General features: G+C 31.1%; 1 protein-coding gene across 2 annotated transcripts; it reads left to right on the top strand.

Moving 5' to 3' along the window:
• The first annotated feature begins 7,991 nt into the window (after positions 1–7,991).
• MHK (Protein kinase superfamily protein) lies at positions 7,992–18,770 on the top strand. 2 transcript variants are annotated; one of them, XR_016516299.1, is made up of 19 exons: positions 7,993–8,205; positions 9,301–9,633; positions 9,733–9,811; positions 10,340–10,408; positions 10,533–10,622; positions 11,097–11,235; positions 11,361–11,463; positions 11,645–11,697; positions 12,310–12,376; positions 12,771–12,882; positions 12,962–13,027; positions 13,135–13,203; positions 13,272–13,332; positions 13,451–13,555; positions 14,252–14,309; positions 17,612–17,646; positions 17,763–17,808; positions 18,078–18,153; positions 18,374–18,770. XR_016516299.1 is itself a non-coding variant. In XM_068623436.2 (18 exons), exons 2-18 carry the CDS (start codon positions 9,626–9,628, stop codon positions 18,504–18,506), a joined length of 1,311 nt encoding a protein of 436 aa, XP_068479537.1. In that variant the 5' UTR covers positions 7,992–8,205; positions 9,301–9,625; the 3' UTR covers positions 18,507–18,770. The 2 variants fall into 2 exon arrangements, 1 of the variants encoding a protein (XP_068479537.1); XM_068623436.2 differs by lacking the exon at positions 14,252–14,309 and having other exon boundaries at positions 7,992–8,205.
• The last annotated feature ends 335 nt before the right edge of the window (positions 18,771–19,105 follow it).

The following is a 19,105-nucleotide window of genomic DNA, read 5'->3' as shown; positions in this document are numbered from 1 at the left end:
TAATTAATTTTCAATCGATAAAAAAATAATAGTAAAGGTAAAAAATTCTATCCAATCAATTATAAAATAAAATAAATAAATTATATAGATGTTATTAAAACTTATTCGAGGTAATACATGTTATCACATGAAATGAAAAAATAAAAAAATAAATAAATATATATATATATATATATATATATAAAATTATGGGACTAAACTAAACTCATGCAAAAATAAAAAAAGAAATTACAAAAAAGACTTAAACAACTACTTTAAAATTTTTAAGCAAAATGAAAAACCAAAATAAAAAGAAAACAACAAATAACCTTTAAGACAACAAAGAACAAAGAGTAATGACAATTACTTTTTCTTAGATGTTTGGAAAGTTTTCTTATTAACTTTTCCTCGAATATTGGAAGGACGTCGTAGTTTCCTAAATGTTTGTACTTGTTCATTCTCTTCACTTAATAATCTATCTTTACCCATTTTTTCAATCAAAATCTCCATAGAAGCATAATTAAAATCTTTAGTCCAAGCAAAAATTCTCAAAATTTCTGGATTGAGATTCCAAGACTCCACAAGAAGAACTCTTCTCATATCTTCAAGAGAATCAAAAGCAAATTCGTAAAATCCTTTTGCTAGAGGAATAGCCTTCCAAGGACCCAACGAATTCCAAACAAAATCCAATTTTTTGGATAACTCTAAATGAGTAAGAGTTTGTCACCTTTAACTCGAACAATCCTACCATGAAGGTGAGTTTTACAATCTTCAAGACCAGCCAAATAATCTTCTTATGAAATTCTAACTGTAACTTCACCATTCTTGATGCACGGAGATGGCAACTGTGAGAGACAAATATTACAAATATTCCCATTCTTGATAGACGGATATGGCAATTGTGAAAGAGGAATGTTACAAATAATACAAATATTCAATGTTTGAGCAAAAGTGTTGTCTTGTGCTTGAATCTCATCAGAAATCTTGTGATTAGAAGAAAAATCTTGATCTACAAGACATCTCCAAGGAATTTGAAATCCAGAATTATCCGTACCCATCCTGCAACACCCCAAACGAACGTTGTAAGAACTGAATTCTAGTCTTCACACGTGAGAATCAACAAAATATAACAAAGCTCCCCCAAACAGGATTGAAAACATAGAGCAACACGTTCTGCAATACGAGTCGCTTGAAAACGCAAGTGTCTCTGCGCACTTCGACAAACCTAGCTGCAGTAAAAAGAATCCACTGCACCCGGAACAGAGCAGCACACCACAATCTGCGCCGCCACGAAACAACCGAAACACCACAGTGCCACCAAAACAGCCAAAATCACCAGATGAACAGTGGAGCGAACACAGCAAGAACCACCAAACAAGATACGATCAGCAGTGAAGAGACGTAACCCTAGCTGTCGCACTCACTCTCCAAAACCCTACCAGAGCATCTATTTATTTATAATGTGTTATTATATTTAAATTTGAGATATTATTTAAAAGATTTATATTTAATGTGAAAGGAATTTGAAAAAAAAAAACTTTATATAAGATAGACACATCGAAATCCTAAATATACTTAATAATTATATAATTATATTATTGTGCGTAGTGTTGTGAAAATTATTCATTCCATTAAGGCACTGAATAAAAAAGTCAGACAATTGGATCCAGTTTATCATAAAATATAATTAAAAATATATATTAGATATTTTAGCATAATTTAATGAATAGAAAAACTTTTAAATGTTTATCATATAAAGAAATAATATATATGTAGTAAAAAAAATTCAAAAACTTTTTATAATAAATAAATCAGTAATATATATATATATATATATATATATTATGAAATAACAAAATTTAATGTCTTTACTGATGATCATGGAAGCACAAAAGATTTGAACATTCACTCATATAATCCTAATCAAATATTAATGAGATAAATGATTGTTATTATTTAAATCTATTATAATATTATTTTAAAATTAAAAATATTGTTATTATTATTTAAGTTGTTTCTCATTTTCAATAATATTTTTCTAAATATAAAATATATGATTGTTATTATTTAAATATTTTGTGATATTATTTTAACATAAAACATATTATTTTTATTATTTAAATTTTTCGAATCTTCTGTAATATTTTTTTAAATATAAAATATATGATTGTTGTTATTTAAATCTTTGTGATATTATTTTAAACATAAAAAATATTATTTTTATTATTTAAATTTTTTGTTATATTATTCTAAACATAAAAGATGTGGTTGTTATTATTTAAATTTGTTATGATATTATTCTGAAGATAAAAGATATGATTGTTATTATTTAAATGTATTGTGATATTATTCTGATGAAAAAAGACGAATGAGGAGATCAGTCAAAACTCTATAAATAGAGGATGACCTCCAAGATTAAGATAAGTATTATTCTATACAATATATAGTGTAAAGATATATTTTATGCTCTTACCCATGATCGTTGGAGTATTAAGAAGGTGGAGTTCCTTTCATCTCATTGTGACTTTCACATATCCAAAAAAGTTTTCAATTATGACAAAATTTCGAACACCATTTGATAAAGGAAGTTATGCCTTAACATGACAATCCCTCTCTATGTCCAAAGACTCGGCTTGATCAAGGGATTTTTTTCTTACCATGGCAATCCCTCATGATGCCTTAAGGCTCGGCGATCAAGGACGCATTGTCGATCACCGACCGGATGAATTGGTTATATTAAATAGAAAATAAAGAGATACACGATAAATCAAGTAATATCCTATAAATTTGGTAACCATGTGATAAATCAAGTAATACTTTTTTATTAAAGATATGTATCACATACTATGCATAAACAAAATAGTCCACTATTAACACTATAAATAAGCATTGCTACACAAGGGTAAAATATGTTTTTATTAGTTTTGCATCATATACTCTCAATCGACCGAGTCTTAGAAAGCGAATACGAGAAGGAAGAGCGACTGAGGTATCAAAAACAATTATTAGAACCAGTTCCATGTACTATACCTTATCCGTCTATACAAGTGCAGTTCTCACACTTCCTCTTCTTAACAAAGAAATATTTTGAATGGTAAGACCCTGTGGAAAAACAAAAGACATCAAAGTATAAATTTGCATTAATAGATTCTGGTAAGACCCTGTGTTTACAGTAGAGCAAACAAACTTGATACAAATTTAGTGTTGACTCTTCGATTGTAACACGATGCAAAAGAATTTTAAAACACCCCACAAGATTCATGTTAAACTTTTCTATAAGAGTTTATCCAAACAGTTTGAACAGCTCAATGACTAACAGTCATCTTGATTATTCAAAAGATAAAAAAGAAAATTTAGAAGAATCAAAGAAAAACTATTCCGATTTTGAACAGAACCACTGGAGGAGATGTACTATTCCGATCAAGTTTCGCAGATTGACTCACGTTTTCACCATTTTAAGATGAATAAACCTCATCACTGTTCATCGTTTACTATTTTCTGTTCGTCGAAAATCGCAAAATGCTTCTCCAAGATCGCACTGCTTAAATGTTCTCCAATCGAAGGAATTTAATAAAGCTCACAAAAAGTGAAGAAGATTTGATGAATGAAGCACAAAATCGGATGAAAATGCACAACAATTTAAGCAATTCTGAAATACGTTTCAAATTACTATTTGCGTCTCAAGATTTACTGTTGGCACCAAAGATCCAATGAAAAAAACACAAAAGTTTCGTTTAATATTCTCACCTATGGATTCTTTTTTTTCACCATGAAAAATTTTCAGAAAACTTTCGAAAATGAATTTTGGATAAGATGATACTTTAAAAAAATTGCTAAGGATCTAGTAGCAATTTAAGAACTCAAAAATGAAAATTAAAAGCACTCAAGAGCTCTAATCTATGAAGAATTTGAAAAACAAAATATTTATAATTATAAGATCAAAATGACTCAATTGTTTTGTTAGTTTGTTGATGTTTTAGAATCAACCGGTTAAAAAAAACCTCCGTTATTTTGATGAGTTTCAAAATAAACTTTTGAAATATAATGAAGGTTAAAAAAACATTCGTTATTTTGCTAAGGTTCTACAATAAACCTTTGAAACTTAACTAAGGTTAAAAAATCTCATTTATTTTGCTGAGGTTTTAGAATAAACATTTGGAACTTAACGAAGGTTAAAATAAAATAGCCTTTGTTATTTTGTTGAGGTTTTAGAATAAATCTTTGAAACTTAACGAAGGTTTAAAAAAACCTCCGTTCTTTTGCTGAGATTTTAAAATAAACCTTTAACGAAGGTTAAAAAAACCTTTACTATTTTTCTAAGATTTTGGAATAAACCTTTGGAACTTAACGAAGGTTAAAAAAAACTTCATTTATTTTGCAGAGGTTTTAGAATAAACATTTGAAATTTAACAAAGGTTAAAATTTTTTACGTTATTTTGCTGAGATTTTAAAATAAACCTTTGAAATTTAACTTAGGTTAAAAAAACTCTGTTATTTTGCTGAGGTTTTGGAATAATCTTTTGGAGCTTAACAAATGTTAAAAAAAAATCCGTTAATTGAATTAATTCCTAGGGTTATTAAAACTCTTTTTTCTTGTAGTTTGATAGGGATATTAAATATTTATATAAGATTAAAACAAAATATTTAAAAGAAAATAAACATTTTTATCCTCCAACTTCTCACTAATGGGGTGAGCTAGCTATTTTTAAAACTTTTAATATAAATGTAACTTTAAATATCAACATAAAGCCATCATTTCTCAAGTATTTTCACACAACCATCAAATGTCTATCATAATTCATAATTCATCTTTCTCATGTCAGACTTCTACTGACTCACAACACATAGACACTTGACTCTACTTCTGGAAGACTTGTGTACCTCATTTGACTTTCACCAACTGAATAACTTTGTCTATGTGATTCCATTATATCAGTTGATTCAGGATCATCTCATTCACAGGATACTCACAAATCAATACACCCTAATAGCAAATCTCGTATGTTCTTTCCTGAAAATACTATGTCTTGATCATACTTTCACATCATTATGTACTTTGTGTAACACATTAATACACTATTCAATCACATCACATATGAACTTTAAAAAAAATCCAAATATATCACAAAAATTCACTTAAAATCATAAGTAATTAATTTTAATCATATTTTAAATAAAATTTAAAATTTTCACTTAAAAAACAGTAAACAATATTAAACTAGGCTCTCAAAAGCAAAAATAAAAATTAACTTTTTTTTTACTGGATTGAGTGAGAATTTGCTCGCTTGAACGAGATAGGTATCGCCCAAGTGAAAATCTTCTTGCTTGAGCGAGATTGAACCCAAGAGCACCCAAAAATTCATCCCCATTTTCGCTTGAGCGAGAATCTTCTTGCCTAAGCGAAATATGCATAAAACAATTTGTAAAATCTAATTTATTTCACATTTTCACCCAAAAAATTCCATTCAAATTATGTTATCAAATATACCAAACTAAAGTAACAAATTTCGTGCTAGAGTTGGATAATTACTCTAATATAGCTTCTTTATAAATCTATAATGCCATATATCCAATATCTATAAATCAAAAACAAACAATCAATACACATCAAACATTTTCCTTTAAGTGCTTCATCAAACTATTCAAATACATTCATTTACTTATTCAAATCAAAACCAATATAGTTCTACAACATCTGCCATATTTACATTTTCACATTCTAATCTCAATCAAATTCTAATATACAAAAAAACAAGCAATCTTGCAAGAAAAAATGGAATTGGTGACCACATCACCTCCACCTATTGAAAAGAATAAAACTAACTCCCCTTACCTGAACTTGATCAGATGCTCACTGAGAACTCAAAATCCTAAATTTGTCCAAGGGTAGCTTAACTTGCACACAAAGTCTTGATAAAAAATCTAACTATAAATAGACCTTGAATTAACAAAGACTAATTCTGAAGATAAAAACATCACGTGCAAGCCTAAACTAAAGGCAAACCTAGCTAAATCAAAACTAACTCAAAGGAAAATGAGTCAAAAGGAACTTAGATATTTTGATCCAACAGTCTTGTAGAGTTCGCTGGTAGAAGTCAAGTGGCGGACTCTAATCTTCTAGAGAGATGGTGACTAATTTTCTATTTATATACTCTTTTCATTTTAATAATAAAATATTCTGATATCATTTAAAATATATCACTTTTACACTAAGATTATTTTCTAAATTCTTACAAATTTAAAGTAACGCATAATTTAATTACTGATTAACTGAAAATATTAAATTTATATTGATAATATTTAACTTTTAAAATTATTTAAAATACTTTCAGAAATGAGAAAATAAAAATATTATTCAGTGGATTTATTGTGAATTTCGGTTCTCTTTTTCCTTTCCATATGCTACCTGTTTTCCTTAATTGCAAAATTAAAATAGCAAAAGTGAAAACAAGAAGAATCTATAATTGTTTTAATTTTCAGTTTTAAAACCAATTAAATCACAACCAGTTTTTAAACGTTAGAGAAAAAGAAAAACTAATAAAAATACTTTAGAAAGAGTTTTAAAAAAGTTATAAAAAACTGCAAATATGATTCTTTAAAAAAACTGTAACAGGAAAAAACTATAAATATTATTATTTCGTGAAAGAGAAAAGTTAAATTTTCTGATATATTTTTTAATATTCCAAAAAATATTATTATCTATAAATAAATATTCAATAATTTTTTTTTCATTCATTAAAAAATATATACTTTAAATTTTCAATAAATAAAAAAATAATTTATAAGATGACATCAACATTCTAGAAACTATTCTTCGACTAAATCCAGCCCTCGGATCTGACGCAGCATATGCTGAGGAATAATTATACGAAATGACGATAAAACCAGAAAATTATTCTTATTAACTTTTACATCCCTTATCCTTATCCATCCAACGCAAGGGGCTAAAATCGTCTCCCGCTCCGATATTGAGGGTATAACCGTCTTTTGAGTAGCAAAAGTGAAGGGCAAAATCGACAATGTCGTATTTCAGTAATTATGGAAGTCGTTGGAGGGCAAAAACGTAATCTCAAAGAAACATTTTCATATCAACGTGGGGACCACAGCTCCCCACCCCACTAACAGCCAAGCAATCTCTATTTAAATCTTTTAAAGGAATAAAATAATGAAATAAATGCTTAGAATATTTCTTCCCTCCCATATTTTAATTTACCTTTAATGTTTTTTTTCTTTCAAAAATTATATATATTTTTCTTTATTTATCATGGTTATTTTGTAAATTTAACTTTCTATTTTTCATCAATTTTATTTTATATTGTTATGTTTTTTTAATCACTTTACTAATATAAATATTTATTATTATTATTGTAATTTTATTCTATCTTGTAGTTTAACATTTAATATTTTTCTTATAATGATATTAATAATAATCAATGTATCATTGATAGAGTATTTTTTAATGAAATTTTATCTTTCAATTACTTATTTGAATAAATTGAAATATCTCTTCTTGGTAAAAAAGGTTAGAATTTTTTTAATGGATTGAAATAAAATGAAAAATGGACCATCAACCTTTTTAAATTTATAATTTTATCCCTAAAGTATTTTTTAAACTAAGGTAAATGATTGCATATGTTTGTCAAATTTGATTTTAAAGAATGAAATCTTAATTTAATCTTTGAGTAAGTAAAAAGTAAAATAATTAGGTGGGTTGAAAAGTTTCATTGTATTGTTCTATTATTAAAATTTAATTTAAAAAATAATTATGCATTAAAATATATTTTTTGGGATTAATTCGATATTAAGTATATTATAAATATTTATTTTGAGAGACTAAATCAAATTATATTAAAAAAAGGTTATAATAGGTCTTTTTATTTTTCAAAGACTTGTGCGACCTATACAATATTTTAAAAATGTTATTTGTCAACTTACAATTAAATTTATATTTTAAGTTTTAAAAAAAAGTAAAAAATAATATATTTATTTATATCTTTGGTTTCTTCTCCTTCCTTTTTCATCTATGGAATCCTCCTCCTCTCTCTCATATGGCTTCTTCGCAAATCCGAATTTTCTCTCTCTAAAGCTTTTCTCTCTCCTCTTCTCTCTCTATCTCCCTACGAATTCATTTTTCTCGTTTCGTTTCCGAGAAAGTTCATTCACATTGCCGATCTGTGCTTGCGTATCTCTTGATTCCGCTCTGATTCTATCCAATTCTCACACGCGGTGAGTTCTTCGTCTTTTCAATTTTTTTTTTCCGAATTTTTCTTCGTGCGATACGCCAATTTCCGATTCTTCGTGTTGCTTTCGTTGCCTCTGGTTCGTAGCTGCCACGCAAACTCAAATGCAGCTTGAATTGTGGTCTGTCTTTCTTTTGCAATCGGTTTGTTTCGTAAGAGAATGGGGAATGGAAAGGAAAGCCGAGTTATTTTTCACTTGCTCTGAGTTGAAACAATACTTTATGGATTTATCACATTGGAAAATAACCGAAATTGTGTTTCGGAAATTGTTTCGGACCAGGTTGTATTGAGCGTGCATATTCATTATACAAAATTGTTATAATTTTGAGGGAAACACTTTTTATGGATAGATTGTGAAGAAAACTTCTTCTTCGTCTTTTTTTTTTTTTTTTCATATACATACATATCTTGTGTTTTTGTTTATAGTCCTTGTTTGGATTCGCTTACTTGGGGAACATAAATAAATGTTTTTTTTTTCTTTGGCTTCATTATATAGCTTTTGAAAAATATCGTTTTCCATACTTTAAGCTTAACAAAGCACGTTAAATTTTCATTTTTTCTTTCTTTCAAAAAAATCGTTTTCCATATTTTAATTTCTTTGTTGCTGATATGGATTCTTTGGTCTGATTTACTTGTTGATTGTGGCTCTGGATTGTAGACCAATAGATTTTAGTTTTTTGGGTGGATTAAATAGAGTAATATGAGTTGAATTGTTGGTTATAATACTGTACAGTAGAGGGTATGCAGCCGTTAGAATTATTATGCAACAAGGCATGGTTACTGTTGTGTCGTTAGGATCTGAGTATTCATGGGAAGGTTTGTTTGATCAATGTTATATTTTATTTCTGGGTAGATTGGAGGAGTAAATTCCACGAAGTCTTTGGGCTTAGGGCCCCCCTGTAGAGGATTGAATGACAAACCTTTCACTTGTCTGACTATTGAGTGATATTTTTACTGTTGCGTTTGTACAGTGAAATAGTATAATACTGCATTTTCCTATTAATACACTTTTTAAGCGCACATATTGTTCGCTAATTTGTGTAATTTTCAAAAGCACTAACGCTTATATTTTGTACTGCAGGCTATAACTTGTTCTCCAATGTATGGGCTCAGTTTGAAGTTGATTTAGTCAAACTGAACATGGATATACATGTCATATGATAAAGACGTCACCCGAACACTGGGTTTTCTGAAGGTTGCAGCATGTTGACGGACCTCTTCCATTTTGTAGATAACTTCTACAACGAAAAGTGGATTGTTGATGATGCTAAATGCTTCATGCTATATTTTAACTCTAACCCATGTCTGCAAACTAAGTGCCGACACTGTGTTGACAGTTAGCCATGTTTTCATGGAATCCGTTCCAGTCTCTCTGAAGTGTTATTTATAGTGTTGTAATTCTAATAATGGAAAGGTTAGTTCCTTCTTATCCATTGATTTGTGCATTGTTTCTGGTCCTTCAATTCTCTCATTAAATTATATTATTTCTTGTCTGTTTTTTTCTTCTATTTAGATATAAAATTTTGAGAGAGCTCGGGGATGGTTCTTGCGGTCATGTATATAAAGCCCGTGATATGCAAACATACGAGATTGTAAGCAACTCTGGCTAGCAAGAACAATTTTTTTCAACTTCAGCATTCGTCTACTCATATTCTTTTATTAATCTGGTGCAATTATCCTTTATTGTTGTTAGATTTGTCCTATATAGTAAATGGCTTTTAGAAGTTGCCCTTCCTTGTCTTTTTTATATTTTTGGAGTATAAACATTGTTGCTCCAAGCTTTCATGCTATTCTCCGATAAAATTAAAAAAAGGTGATCTACAATATCTATATTTTGTGAGATATTCTTTTAACGATAACAACTAATTCTGTAAGAAAAATGTGATAACAATAACAATGTTAACATTCATCATGTTTACATTGTATATTGAAGTTCAAAATGGATACTTGTTTTTGCTTTAATTATAAACGTTTCTTTTTGTTTTCTGGGATGCTCCTTTGAGAGGTACAGTTACCGTACTGATTTAGGCAGTGGCTTCTTTCATTGTGGTTAAACCTGCAGTTTCCATGTTACATTTTTTAGTATCTTCTGATGTTATGCTCCTGATTTTGTCTATCAGGTTGCTGTCAAAAAGTTGAAAAGAAAGTTTTGTTTCTGGGAAGAATACACAAATTTAAGAGAAGTTAAGGTATGTTCTACAGTACTTGTTTCTTTATGGAGTTATAGATGGTTTTCCCCTTCCCAGAACTGTAATCAGATTTTGTTTCAATTATAGTTTGTCTTCATTGACGTGTATTGTGCTCCTTCTGCAGGCCCTCCGTATAATGAATCACCCAAATATCATAAAGTTGAAAGAGGTTGTTAGAGAAAATAATGAACTATTTTTCATTTTTGAATACATGGTAAAGAAACTCTCACTCTTATTTTTTTTTCCTGTCATTTAGGTTTTATTTAGTTTAAATATGTCAGATTGTTGAATGACTTTTAAATCTAATAAAAATATTAATTGAAGAGGAATATGTTGTTACTTTATCCTTCTCTAGTCATAAAGAATAAAATTACTTACAAATAGAACCAGAGGAAAAACAATTAGTTGTGAATGATATAATCTAAGAATTTAAGATAAAACAAAAATTGTATGGAACTATCTACACAACACACTTATATCTTGGTCTGTTTTCATTAACAAAATTTCATATCAACAGTCTAGAAAGTGCTGACATCTTAATGTTCCCACAAAATATATTGACATCACTGCAGTAAAAATTATTCACTACTACGTAATTTATCCAAAACTCTTTAATCTCTATAATTTTAAGGTTGATTGTTTTCTATTGACACTTGCTTGACAGTGACACTAGATTTCATCTGTTCAGGATTGTAATCTTTATCAATTAATAAAGGAGAGAGAAAATCCATTTTCAGAGGAAGAGATACGGTGCTTTGTGAGGCAAGTGCTACACGGACTTAGTCATATGCACAAGAAAGGATTCTTTCATCGGGATTTAAAACCTGGTAAGGCATATGATTTCATTTAGCAAATTTTGGACTGTATATTTTTGTGCTTGAACTTTTCAGTTCAATCTTTCTAAAAGGTGATATGGTACTTCATCCAATGAAAAAATATTTCTGCTATGCAGAGAATTTGCTGGTAACAAATGATGTTCTGAAAATTGCTGATTTTGGACTGGCTAGAGAAGTATCATCGATGCCTCCATATACTCAATATGTTTCCACCCGATGGTGAGTCATATTCTTTTATGGCGTGTTTATTATGTCAGTATAAATTTTTCAATGTATAACTTTGGATGTAACCTCAAAAGTCTTTTTCCACTGTCTGTCTGTACATTTTATCCAGAGCTTGTTTTTATTGTAATCATCATCATCATTAAATTGATTATATTTTTTTATCTTTGTGATTAAGGTATCGAGCTCCAGAAGTTTTGTTGCGTGCCCCTTCTTATACTCCTGCTGTTGGTAGGCTTAAATATACTTCTAACTTCAATTTTTCAGTTTATAGACAGTGGGCTGGTGCTTGCTTTTGGGAGCTATCATGGAATGTTTTTGGAAGAAACAGTTTTAGATTTGTAATTTCTTCTGCCTCAATCTGTTTTTTGCATGGGATCTCCCAAAAGCAAACCCAGACACTATTAGTTGGGGATGAGTAGTTTGCCCATACTCTCTAGAGTAATGTCAAAGATGACTTATTTGTGGATAACTTATCTTGTTCCCTTGCTTCATTTTACTGTCTAAAGAAGATTAAGCTAATGCTCAGTTGACATTTTTTCCTTCAGTTAAATTGATGTGTGGTGTTTTATGGGGTGTCTCATGTGTGGGTCTGCAATTAGCATATGTTGGGAGATTAGCTATTGCAGCATTACCTCTCTTTTGTTTAGTCTTGTCTGAATTTATCCTTTGAACATATTTGTAAACATATATGTACATGAATACTGATTTAACATGGAACTTAAACAATAAGAGTTAATGTGAAAGGGATTTTACATGAATTTGCACATTTTTTGTGGCCAAACTTGTTTATCATTATTTGTTCTGATGATTGTATGCTTGCTTTTTTCTTAAAATTTGCAGACATGTGGGCAGTTGGTGCTATATTAGCTGAGCTTTTTACTTTGACCCCTTTATTTCCTGGTGAAAGGTATATTTTGATCCTGTATTTTATGCTTTTGGTTTCTCATTGTAATAATACTAATGTGATGGTGGCCACTATTTGTGCTTTGTTATTTATATATTTAGTTTTCACTTTCTGTAATTTGAAAGATTTTGTTGGGTCATAATGATGAAATGTTTAATGATTTTGATTTTAATGACTAATATACTTATGGGAAAGATTGTGTTCACCTCTCTTACGTACACTTCTTCATTTTGGTGTGTTCGATATTTTCCTTTTGTATAACATATCACACATATATAGAACTTTTGTCCACTGTAAAGTGTAGTTGATATTGATTCAAATGTGATATGTTTATTAATAAAATTGAACTATTAGGCTTTTCATTACATCTTATAAAATTCCTTTTCTCCATTGACAGTGAAATAGATCAACTGTACAAAATATATGGCATTCTTGGGGCGCCACATTCCACTGCTTTCACCATAGGGGCAAACAACTCTCAATTATTGGACTTAGTTGCTCATGATGTTGTAAGTGTTCATGTAACAGGAGTTCAGTCGTGTACCAGTTTTTTTTTTATTCTCTTTAATTCCCCTGATTATTGTGCAGGTTCCCCCTGTGAAGCTTTCTAACATTATTCCAAATGCTAGTTCGGAAGCTATAGACTTGATGACAGTATGCTTTAATTAATTGAATCTCTTTTTTTCTCTGTGCACGCACACATACACTGGCCTTGTAAATACTGTTATCTTCTAATGTTCACTGCATTATATAATCTGTAGCAACTGCTACATTGGGACCCATCAAGAAGGCCAGATGCAGATCAGTCATTACAACATCCATTTTTTCATGTAACTTTCTCTTTGAAGCCTATTTTTCTTCACTTAATCTCTTCAATTTACTGATATATTCTATATAGGTGGACGCATGGGTTTCTTGTCCACTCGGTGATCCACTTGAGCTGAAGCTGAGTAGCAAGAGTAGGGAATTTTCTCTTTTATTTGTTTTGTATCCTCGTATTATATTTACACATTTCAGTTTGTCGAGCTTCATGTTAAAATACCATATATACTGTTTATTGTTTTTTTCTACTTACAGGGGCAAAGCCAAATCTCGAGCTGAAACTGCAGGATTTTGGCCCTGATCCCGATGATTGTTTTCTTGGCTTGACTTTAGCTGTAAAGCCCAGTGTTTCAAACTTAGGTACATACAACCTTAACTGTTTATTTAACCATAGTAAAAGTATCAGATTAGTTGGCGTAACTGCATGATGATTTTTGCTCTTTGAACACCCATTTTTGGTAGAATAGTATGTATGGTATGTTGTTTTGTAAGATAAAAGTGCTCGCTTTCTTTTATTGCAATCTTTCTCAAGATTTGTGTTGGCGGATTGATCTCTCTAGAAACATGCTAATCGGAAAAGCTAGGTTCAGGTTGTGTCTTTATGGTACTGCCAAGTGCTCCGCAGATTGAATGTAGAACTAAGTGCTACCAACATGAGAAATTGGTCAGTTTAACTGTGGTTATATGATATCAACAGCACAGTAGTTTTTGTCTATTGGAATGCTGTTGAAAACCAAACTCTCTAGACAAAGATTGTATTGCTTTTCTTAAATACTGCTTCAAAACTTGTAATGTTTATGATATGTGTTCAAATTATACGGTTTTAGTCTGACAAGGAGGAAAAAGGGAATAAGACTTTGAATTATATGATATTGTTTACATTGATCTGTTATTCTTTTTTAAAGTAATTGATGTGTTGACTTTTTTGGCTTAATTCCAAATCTCACATCAGTGAGTTCATTGTTTGGGAAGGAGGTTTGATGGTTATAAATTAATCTCTCATCCTTCATTGTAATATATCCCAATTTGTAATATCTTCTCCCACATTAATAAAAGCGGGCTGCTGTACTCGGATATTAGACTAAACTGACTGAACTCTGTTAACAAGTTTCGGGTGTGTTTTTTCTTCTTTATCTCTTTTATTATTTCGTTTTATTGGTATTATGTTGCTTTCTTTTTTGTTGTAGTATAATATTTAATATTATTTGTTGGGTAGCTCTGTTAGTGTTTTGTCCGGTTCATTTGTTCTGAACTGGTACATTTCACTAGTTGTGTTGTTTTAGTGGGGAAATTACTCGATTTTCCCAACAAGTGGTATCAGAAGCCGAAGGTTTGCCCTTGGGTTGTCTGAAATTTTTTGTAATATTGAATACTATATTTTGAGTCTATAATGGCAAATCAAGATCAAAAAGCGAAGGATGTTGTCTTAAATATTTGAGATTCTCGGTGTCTAGTTTGAAATCGGCGGTGGAAATATTTGATGGCATTGACCATTTCGGCATGTGGCAAGGAGAGGTCTTGGACTTTCTTTTCAGCAGGGTCTTGATATTGCTATTGAGGAAGAGAAATCAGAAGAGGTAGAGGATAAAGACTAGAACATCATCACCCGATTGGCGTGCAAAACTATTCAGTCCTGCCTGTCCAGAGATCAGAAGTATGCTTTAAAATATGAGACTTCTACTCACAAACTGTGGAAGGTATTTTGAAGGACAAGTTTTTGAAAAAGAGTGGTCAGAACAAGCTCCTGATGAAGAAAATGTTGTTTCGATTTGACTACCAACAAAGTACTACTATGAATGAACACATCACTATGTTTAATCAATTAGTAGCAAACCTGTTGAATTTAGATGTGAAGTTTGAGGATAAGGATATGGCTTTGATGTTGTTATCATCACTTATTGATGAATTTGAATATTTGGAGACTACGCTACTTCACGGGAAGGAGAATGTATTGTTAGATGCTGTTTGTTCTGCTTTATATAGTCATGAATTGAGAAAGCATGATAAGATGACAACTAAATCAACGACATTAGAAGAAACATTGGTGACAAGAGGTCGTCAGCAAAGTCAAACAAAGGAGAGAAGAGGAAGGTCTAAGTCTAAAGGTTGAGCCATTGCCAAAGATGAGTGTGCTTTCTGCCATGAGAAAGGACACTGGAATAAAGACTATCCAAAATTGAAGAAAGCGAAGGCTCCGCAAGATGCAAATGTTGCAGAATGCAAAAGTGATGCGGAATGAGATATCTCTTTGATTGTTTCGCCTTCAACATCATCACATCCAGACGAGTAGATATTGGATTCAGGTTGCACCTATCATATGTGTCCCATTTCCAAATAAAGATGTTCGCAACCTTGGTAGTAATACAAATTGTTCTTCCTCACGCCTTTCAACATTATTAGTGCTCCTGAAGTTGCTTTAAGAATTCTATCTCGTATCATCCCAACTAAGCCTTTAGATTTTAAACCCCCAATTGGATGAGATTTTTCTTCAACTTTGGCACGTACCGCACATCCCGCAAAATTTTGGTGGATCCATCATGATTCCGCAACTTGATTGAACCTATCCTGGATGTCTTACATGGATTATCGTTACCCCATGTAAACAATCCTGCTATCGAGTTCTTAAAATTAAAAGAACCATTTTCGAATGGGACACATATGATAGGTACATCCTGAATCCAATATCCACTCATCTGGATGTGATGATGCTGAAGGTGAGACAATCAAAGAGATATCTGATTCCACATCATTTTTGCATTCTGCAACATTTGCATCTTGCGGAGCCTTCCCTTTCTTCTTCAGTTTTGGATAGTCTTTCTTCCAGTATCCTTTCTCATGACAGAAAGCACACTCATCTTTGGCAACAACTCGACCTTTAGACTTAGACCTTCCTCTTCTCCCCTTTGTCTGGCTTTGTTGACGACCTCTTGCCACCAATGCTTCTTCTGATGTCGTTGATTTGATTTTCATCTTATTCTGCTTTCTCAATTCATGACTATACAAAGCAGAACAAACAACATCTAACGACTCCTTCCCGGGAAGTAGTGTAGTCTCAAAATGTTCAAATTCACCAGGAAGAGATGATAACAACATCAAAGCCAAATCCTCATCCTTAAACTTCACATCTAAATTCAATAGGTCTACTACTAATTGATTAAACATAGTGATGTATTCATTCATAGTAGTACCTTGTTGGCAGTCAAATCGGAACAACCTTTTCTTCATCAAGAACTTGTATTGACCACTCTTTTTCAGAAACTTGTTCTCCAATGCCTTCCACAGTTTGAGCAGAAGTCTCGGTTTTTAAAACATACTTCTGCTCTCTGGACATGCAAGATCGAATAGTTCCGCACACCAATCGGTTGATGATGCTCCAGTCTTTATCCTCTACCTCTTCTGTTTCTTTTCCTCAATGACAATATCAAGACCCTACTGAAAGGAGAATCCAAGACCTCTCCTTGCCACATAACGAAATGGCTAGTGCCATCAAATATTTTCACCGCCAATTTCAAACTGGACATCAGGAACCTCGACCATGATGACGAGGAGCCCGACACACTAGATGGAATTTTTAAGACAACATCCTTCGCTTCTTGATCTTTATTTGCCATTACTGACTCAAAATATAGTATTCAATATTACAAAAAAATTCAGACAACCTAAAGGCGAACCTTCGGCTTTTGATACCACTTGTTGGGAAAATCGGATAAAATTTCCCCACTAAAACAACACAACTAGTGAAATGAAATAGTTCAGAACAAATGAACCAGACAAAACACTAGCAGAGCTACCCGACAAATAATATTGAAGACTATTCTACAACAGAAAAGAAAGCTCTATAATACCAATAAATAGAGCAGAATAATAAAAGAGATAAAGAAGAAAAAAACACACCCGAAACTTGTTAATGAAGTTCGACCAATTTAGCCTAATCTCCGAGCACAACTGAAATAACCCGTTTTTATTAATGTTGGAGAAAATATTACAAATTGGGATATATTACAATGAAGGAGGAGAGATTAATTTATAACCATCAAACCTCCTCTCCAAACAACGAACCTACCAATGTGGGATTAAGCCAAAAAAGTCAACATTATGATGTGATGCAAAGGAAAAAGTATTAAATAGCAAACAAAATACTGTAATATAAATATGAAACTATTTCCAATGTATCATTTAACATAATCTAAACTCTTCTATGATATAACTATGTCTTCTCTAAATATTCTAATGGTAAAATATGAAAAAGGTTAATGCTTTCTTACAAAGATTTTTATTGATATAATTTTTTTGTGTGAAAGATGTTGATAGTTGTTTGAACCCTTTTGCCTTTCACATTTCAAAACTTTTTTGTATTTTCCTTGTTTTATTAATAATGCACGTTGCTGATCATTTAATTATTGTCTTTTCCTGCAGATGTGGTCCAAAATGTATCGCAGGGTGTCAGAGAGGTTGGTAAATGGTGCTGTTAATACTGCTGCATGTTATGTTATATTTTATGTTTTGTAATCCTTATACAACCGTTGTTTACCACTATTCTGACTTAATCCATCTTGTGAAAATGCAGAACATGCTATTTTGCTCAGATTTTAATGATCATTCAGACCAGTCAGGTGATAATTAGTTTCTTACCTTCTATTTACATTTAAACAATCGAAATTTCTTATTTGAAAATAGAAAGAAAAAAAGGACTGCATGACCATATAAAATATTTGAACACCGTTCACAGAATCTTTAGCAGGGACCAAATTAACTGATCATTATTATGACGCCTAAAACAATCCTATGCCACATGTGTAATGGTTTATTAATATTTTGATGACTTGAGTCTCTTCTTTTAAACTTGATGATGATGACGAGTTATATTTATTTCGTGATATAGTATTCTGGACCTTATTATCTCCTGATCGAAATGGTGTCGCCAACTCAGCCGAGACTTCACTGTCACTGTCATTCAGGTAAAAATGCCTTTTGCCTTTTCCCATATTGTTCATCTACATGGGGATATTCTCTTCTTGTCCATTGATATTTTGTTCTTCTTTACTTATCTCTTATTTTAGCACCAAGTTAAATACAGGAAAAAGTAAAATGCTGTATTTTATAGTAGATTAAATTTGTCTTATAATTTGTTTTCCAAACTGAATATAGATACGTGACCAATTGTTTTGCTCTTTACAGTTCAGTGCAACAACATCCGCCAATTGGAGTTCCACAATCAGCGGGATTTTCTTTTCAGCCTTTGCAGCCTAACATCTTAACAACACCATTTTTGGCACTGTCTTCTCCCTTCCAGCGCGGCCACTGCCTTTGAATGACTCAACTTTGAACTGCACCAGTAAGATATGGAATCTTGATAATATGCATATATAATACTTTTTATTTATTGAAAATTAATATTTTGTACAGTTCTCTTTTCACTCAAAGTAGTTTCTTCTCTCCTCGCAATGAAATATAATGTAATTTTTACCGAGCAAATTCTATAATGAAACTTGATTCCATTCCTTAACTGTAACACTGAAATTGAGACCGTGTATTTCCAGAACTGAAATAGAGAGCATGAAAGACAGTTGTCAAAGTTCTTGTTCCTTTAGTATTCTAAAAAAAAATTCCTTTTCTTTTTCTGAACCTTGTTTGTCGTATTTGAAATTGAAAGTGCTTGCTTCTTGAGTACATTTTTTATTACCAAAATGTTAACATATGAATGAATACATAAATAGAGAGTACTTCAGTTTTATGTTTCTTTAATATGAAAACTGACACATGATGGTCCTACTTCAAAGTTAAGCAATCGGTGCTTATTGAGATACAACTGCAAAGATTCTTATTCCTTGTTTATAAGGAAAAAGAGAGTTAAGTATCTCCATAAGTATGCAGAATTTTAAGAAGTATTTTCTTAAAACAAGAAATGAA

The sequence above is a fragment of the Phaseolus vulgaris genome, chromosome 10 (assembly GCF_051622355.1).
Source record: "Phaseolus vulgaris cultivar YP4 chromosome 10, ASM5162235v1, whole genome shotgun sequence".
Lineage (NCBI taxonomy): Eukaryota > Viridiplantae > Streptophyta > Magnoliopsida > Fabales > Fabaceae > Phaseolus > Phaseolus vulgaris.
This window is presented reverse-complemented; position numbering and strand designations above follow the sequence as displayed.

Excerpts from the sequence above, each read along its gene's own strand:
- MHK (XM_068623436.2), top strand. Across the intron at positions 11,464-11,644 it reads CAATATGTTTCCACCCGATG|GTATCGAGCTCCAGAAGTTT; the intron begins GTGAGTCATATT and ends TTTGTGATTAAG. Across the intron at positions 13,556-17,611 it reads GCCCAGTGTTTCAAACTTAG|ATGTGGTCCAAAATGTATCG; the intron begins GTACATACAACC and ends CTTTTCCTGCAG.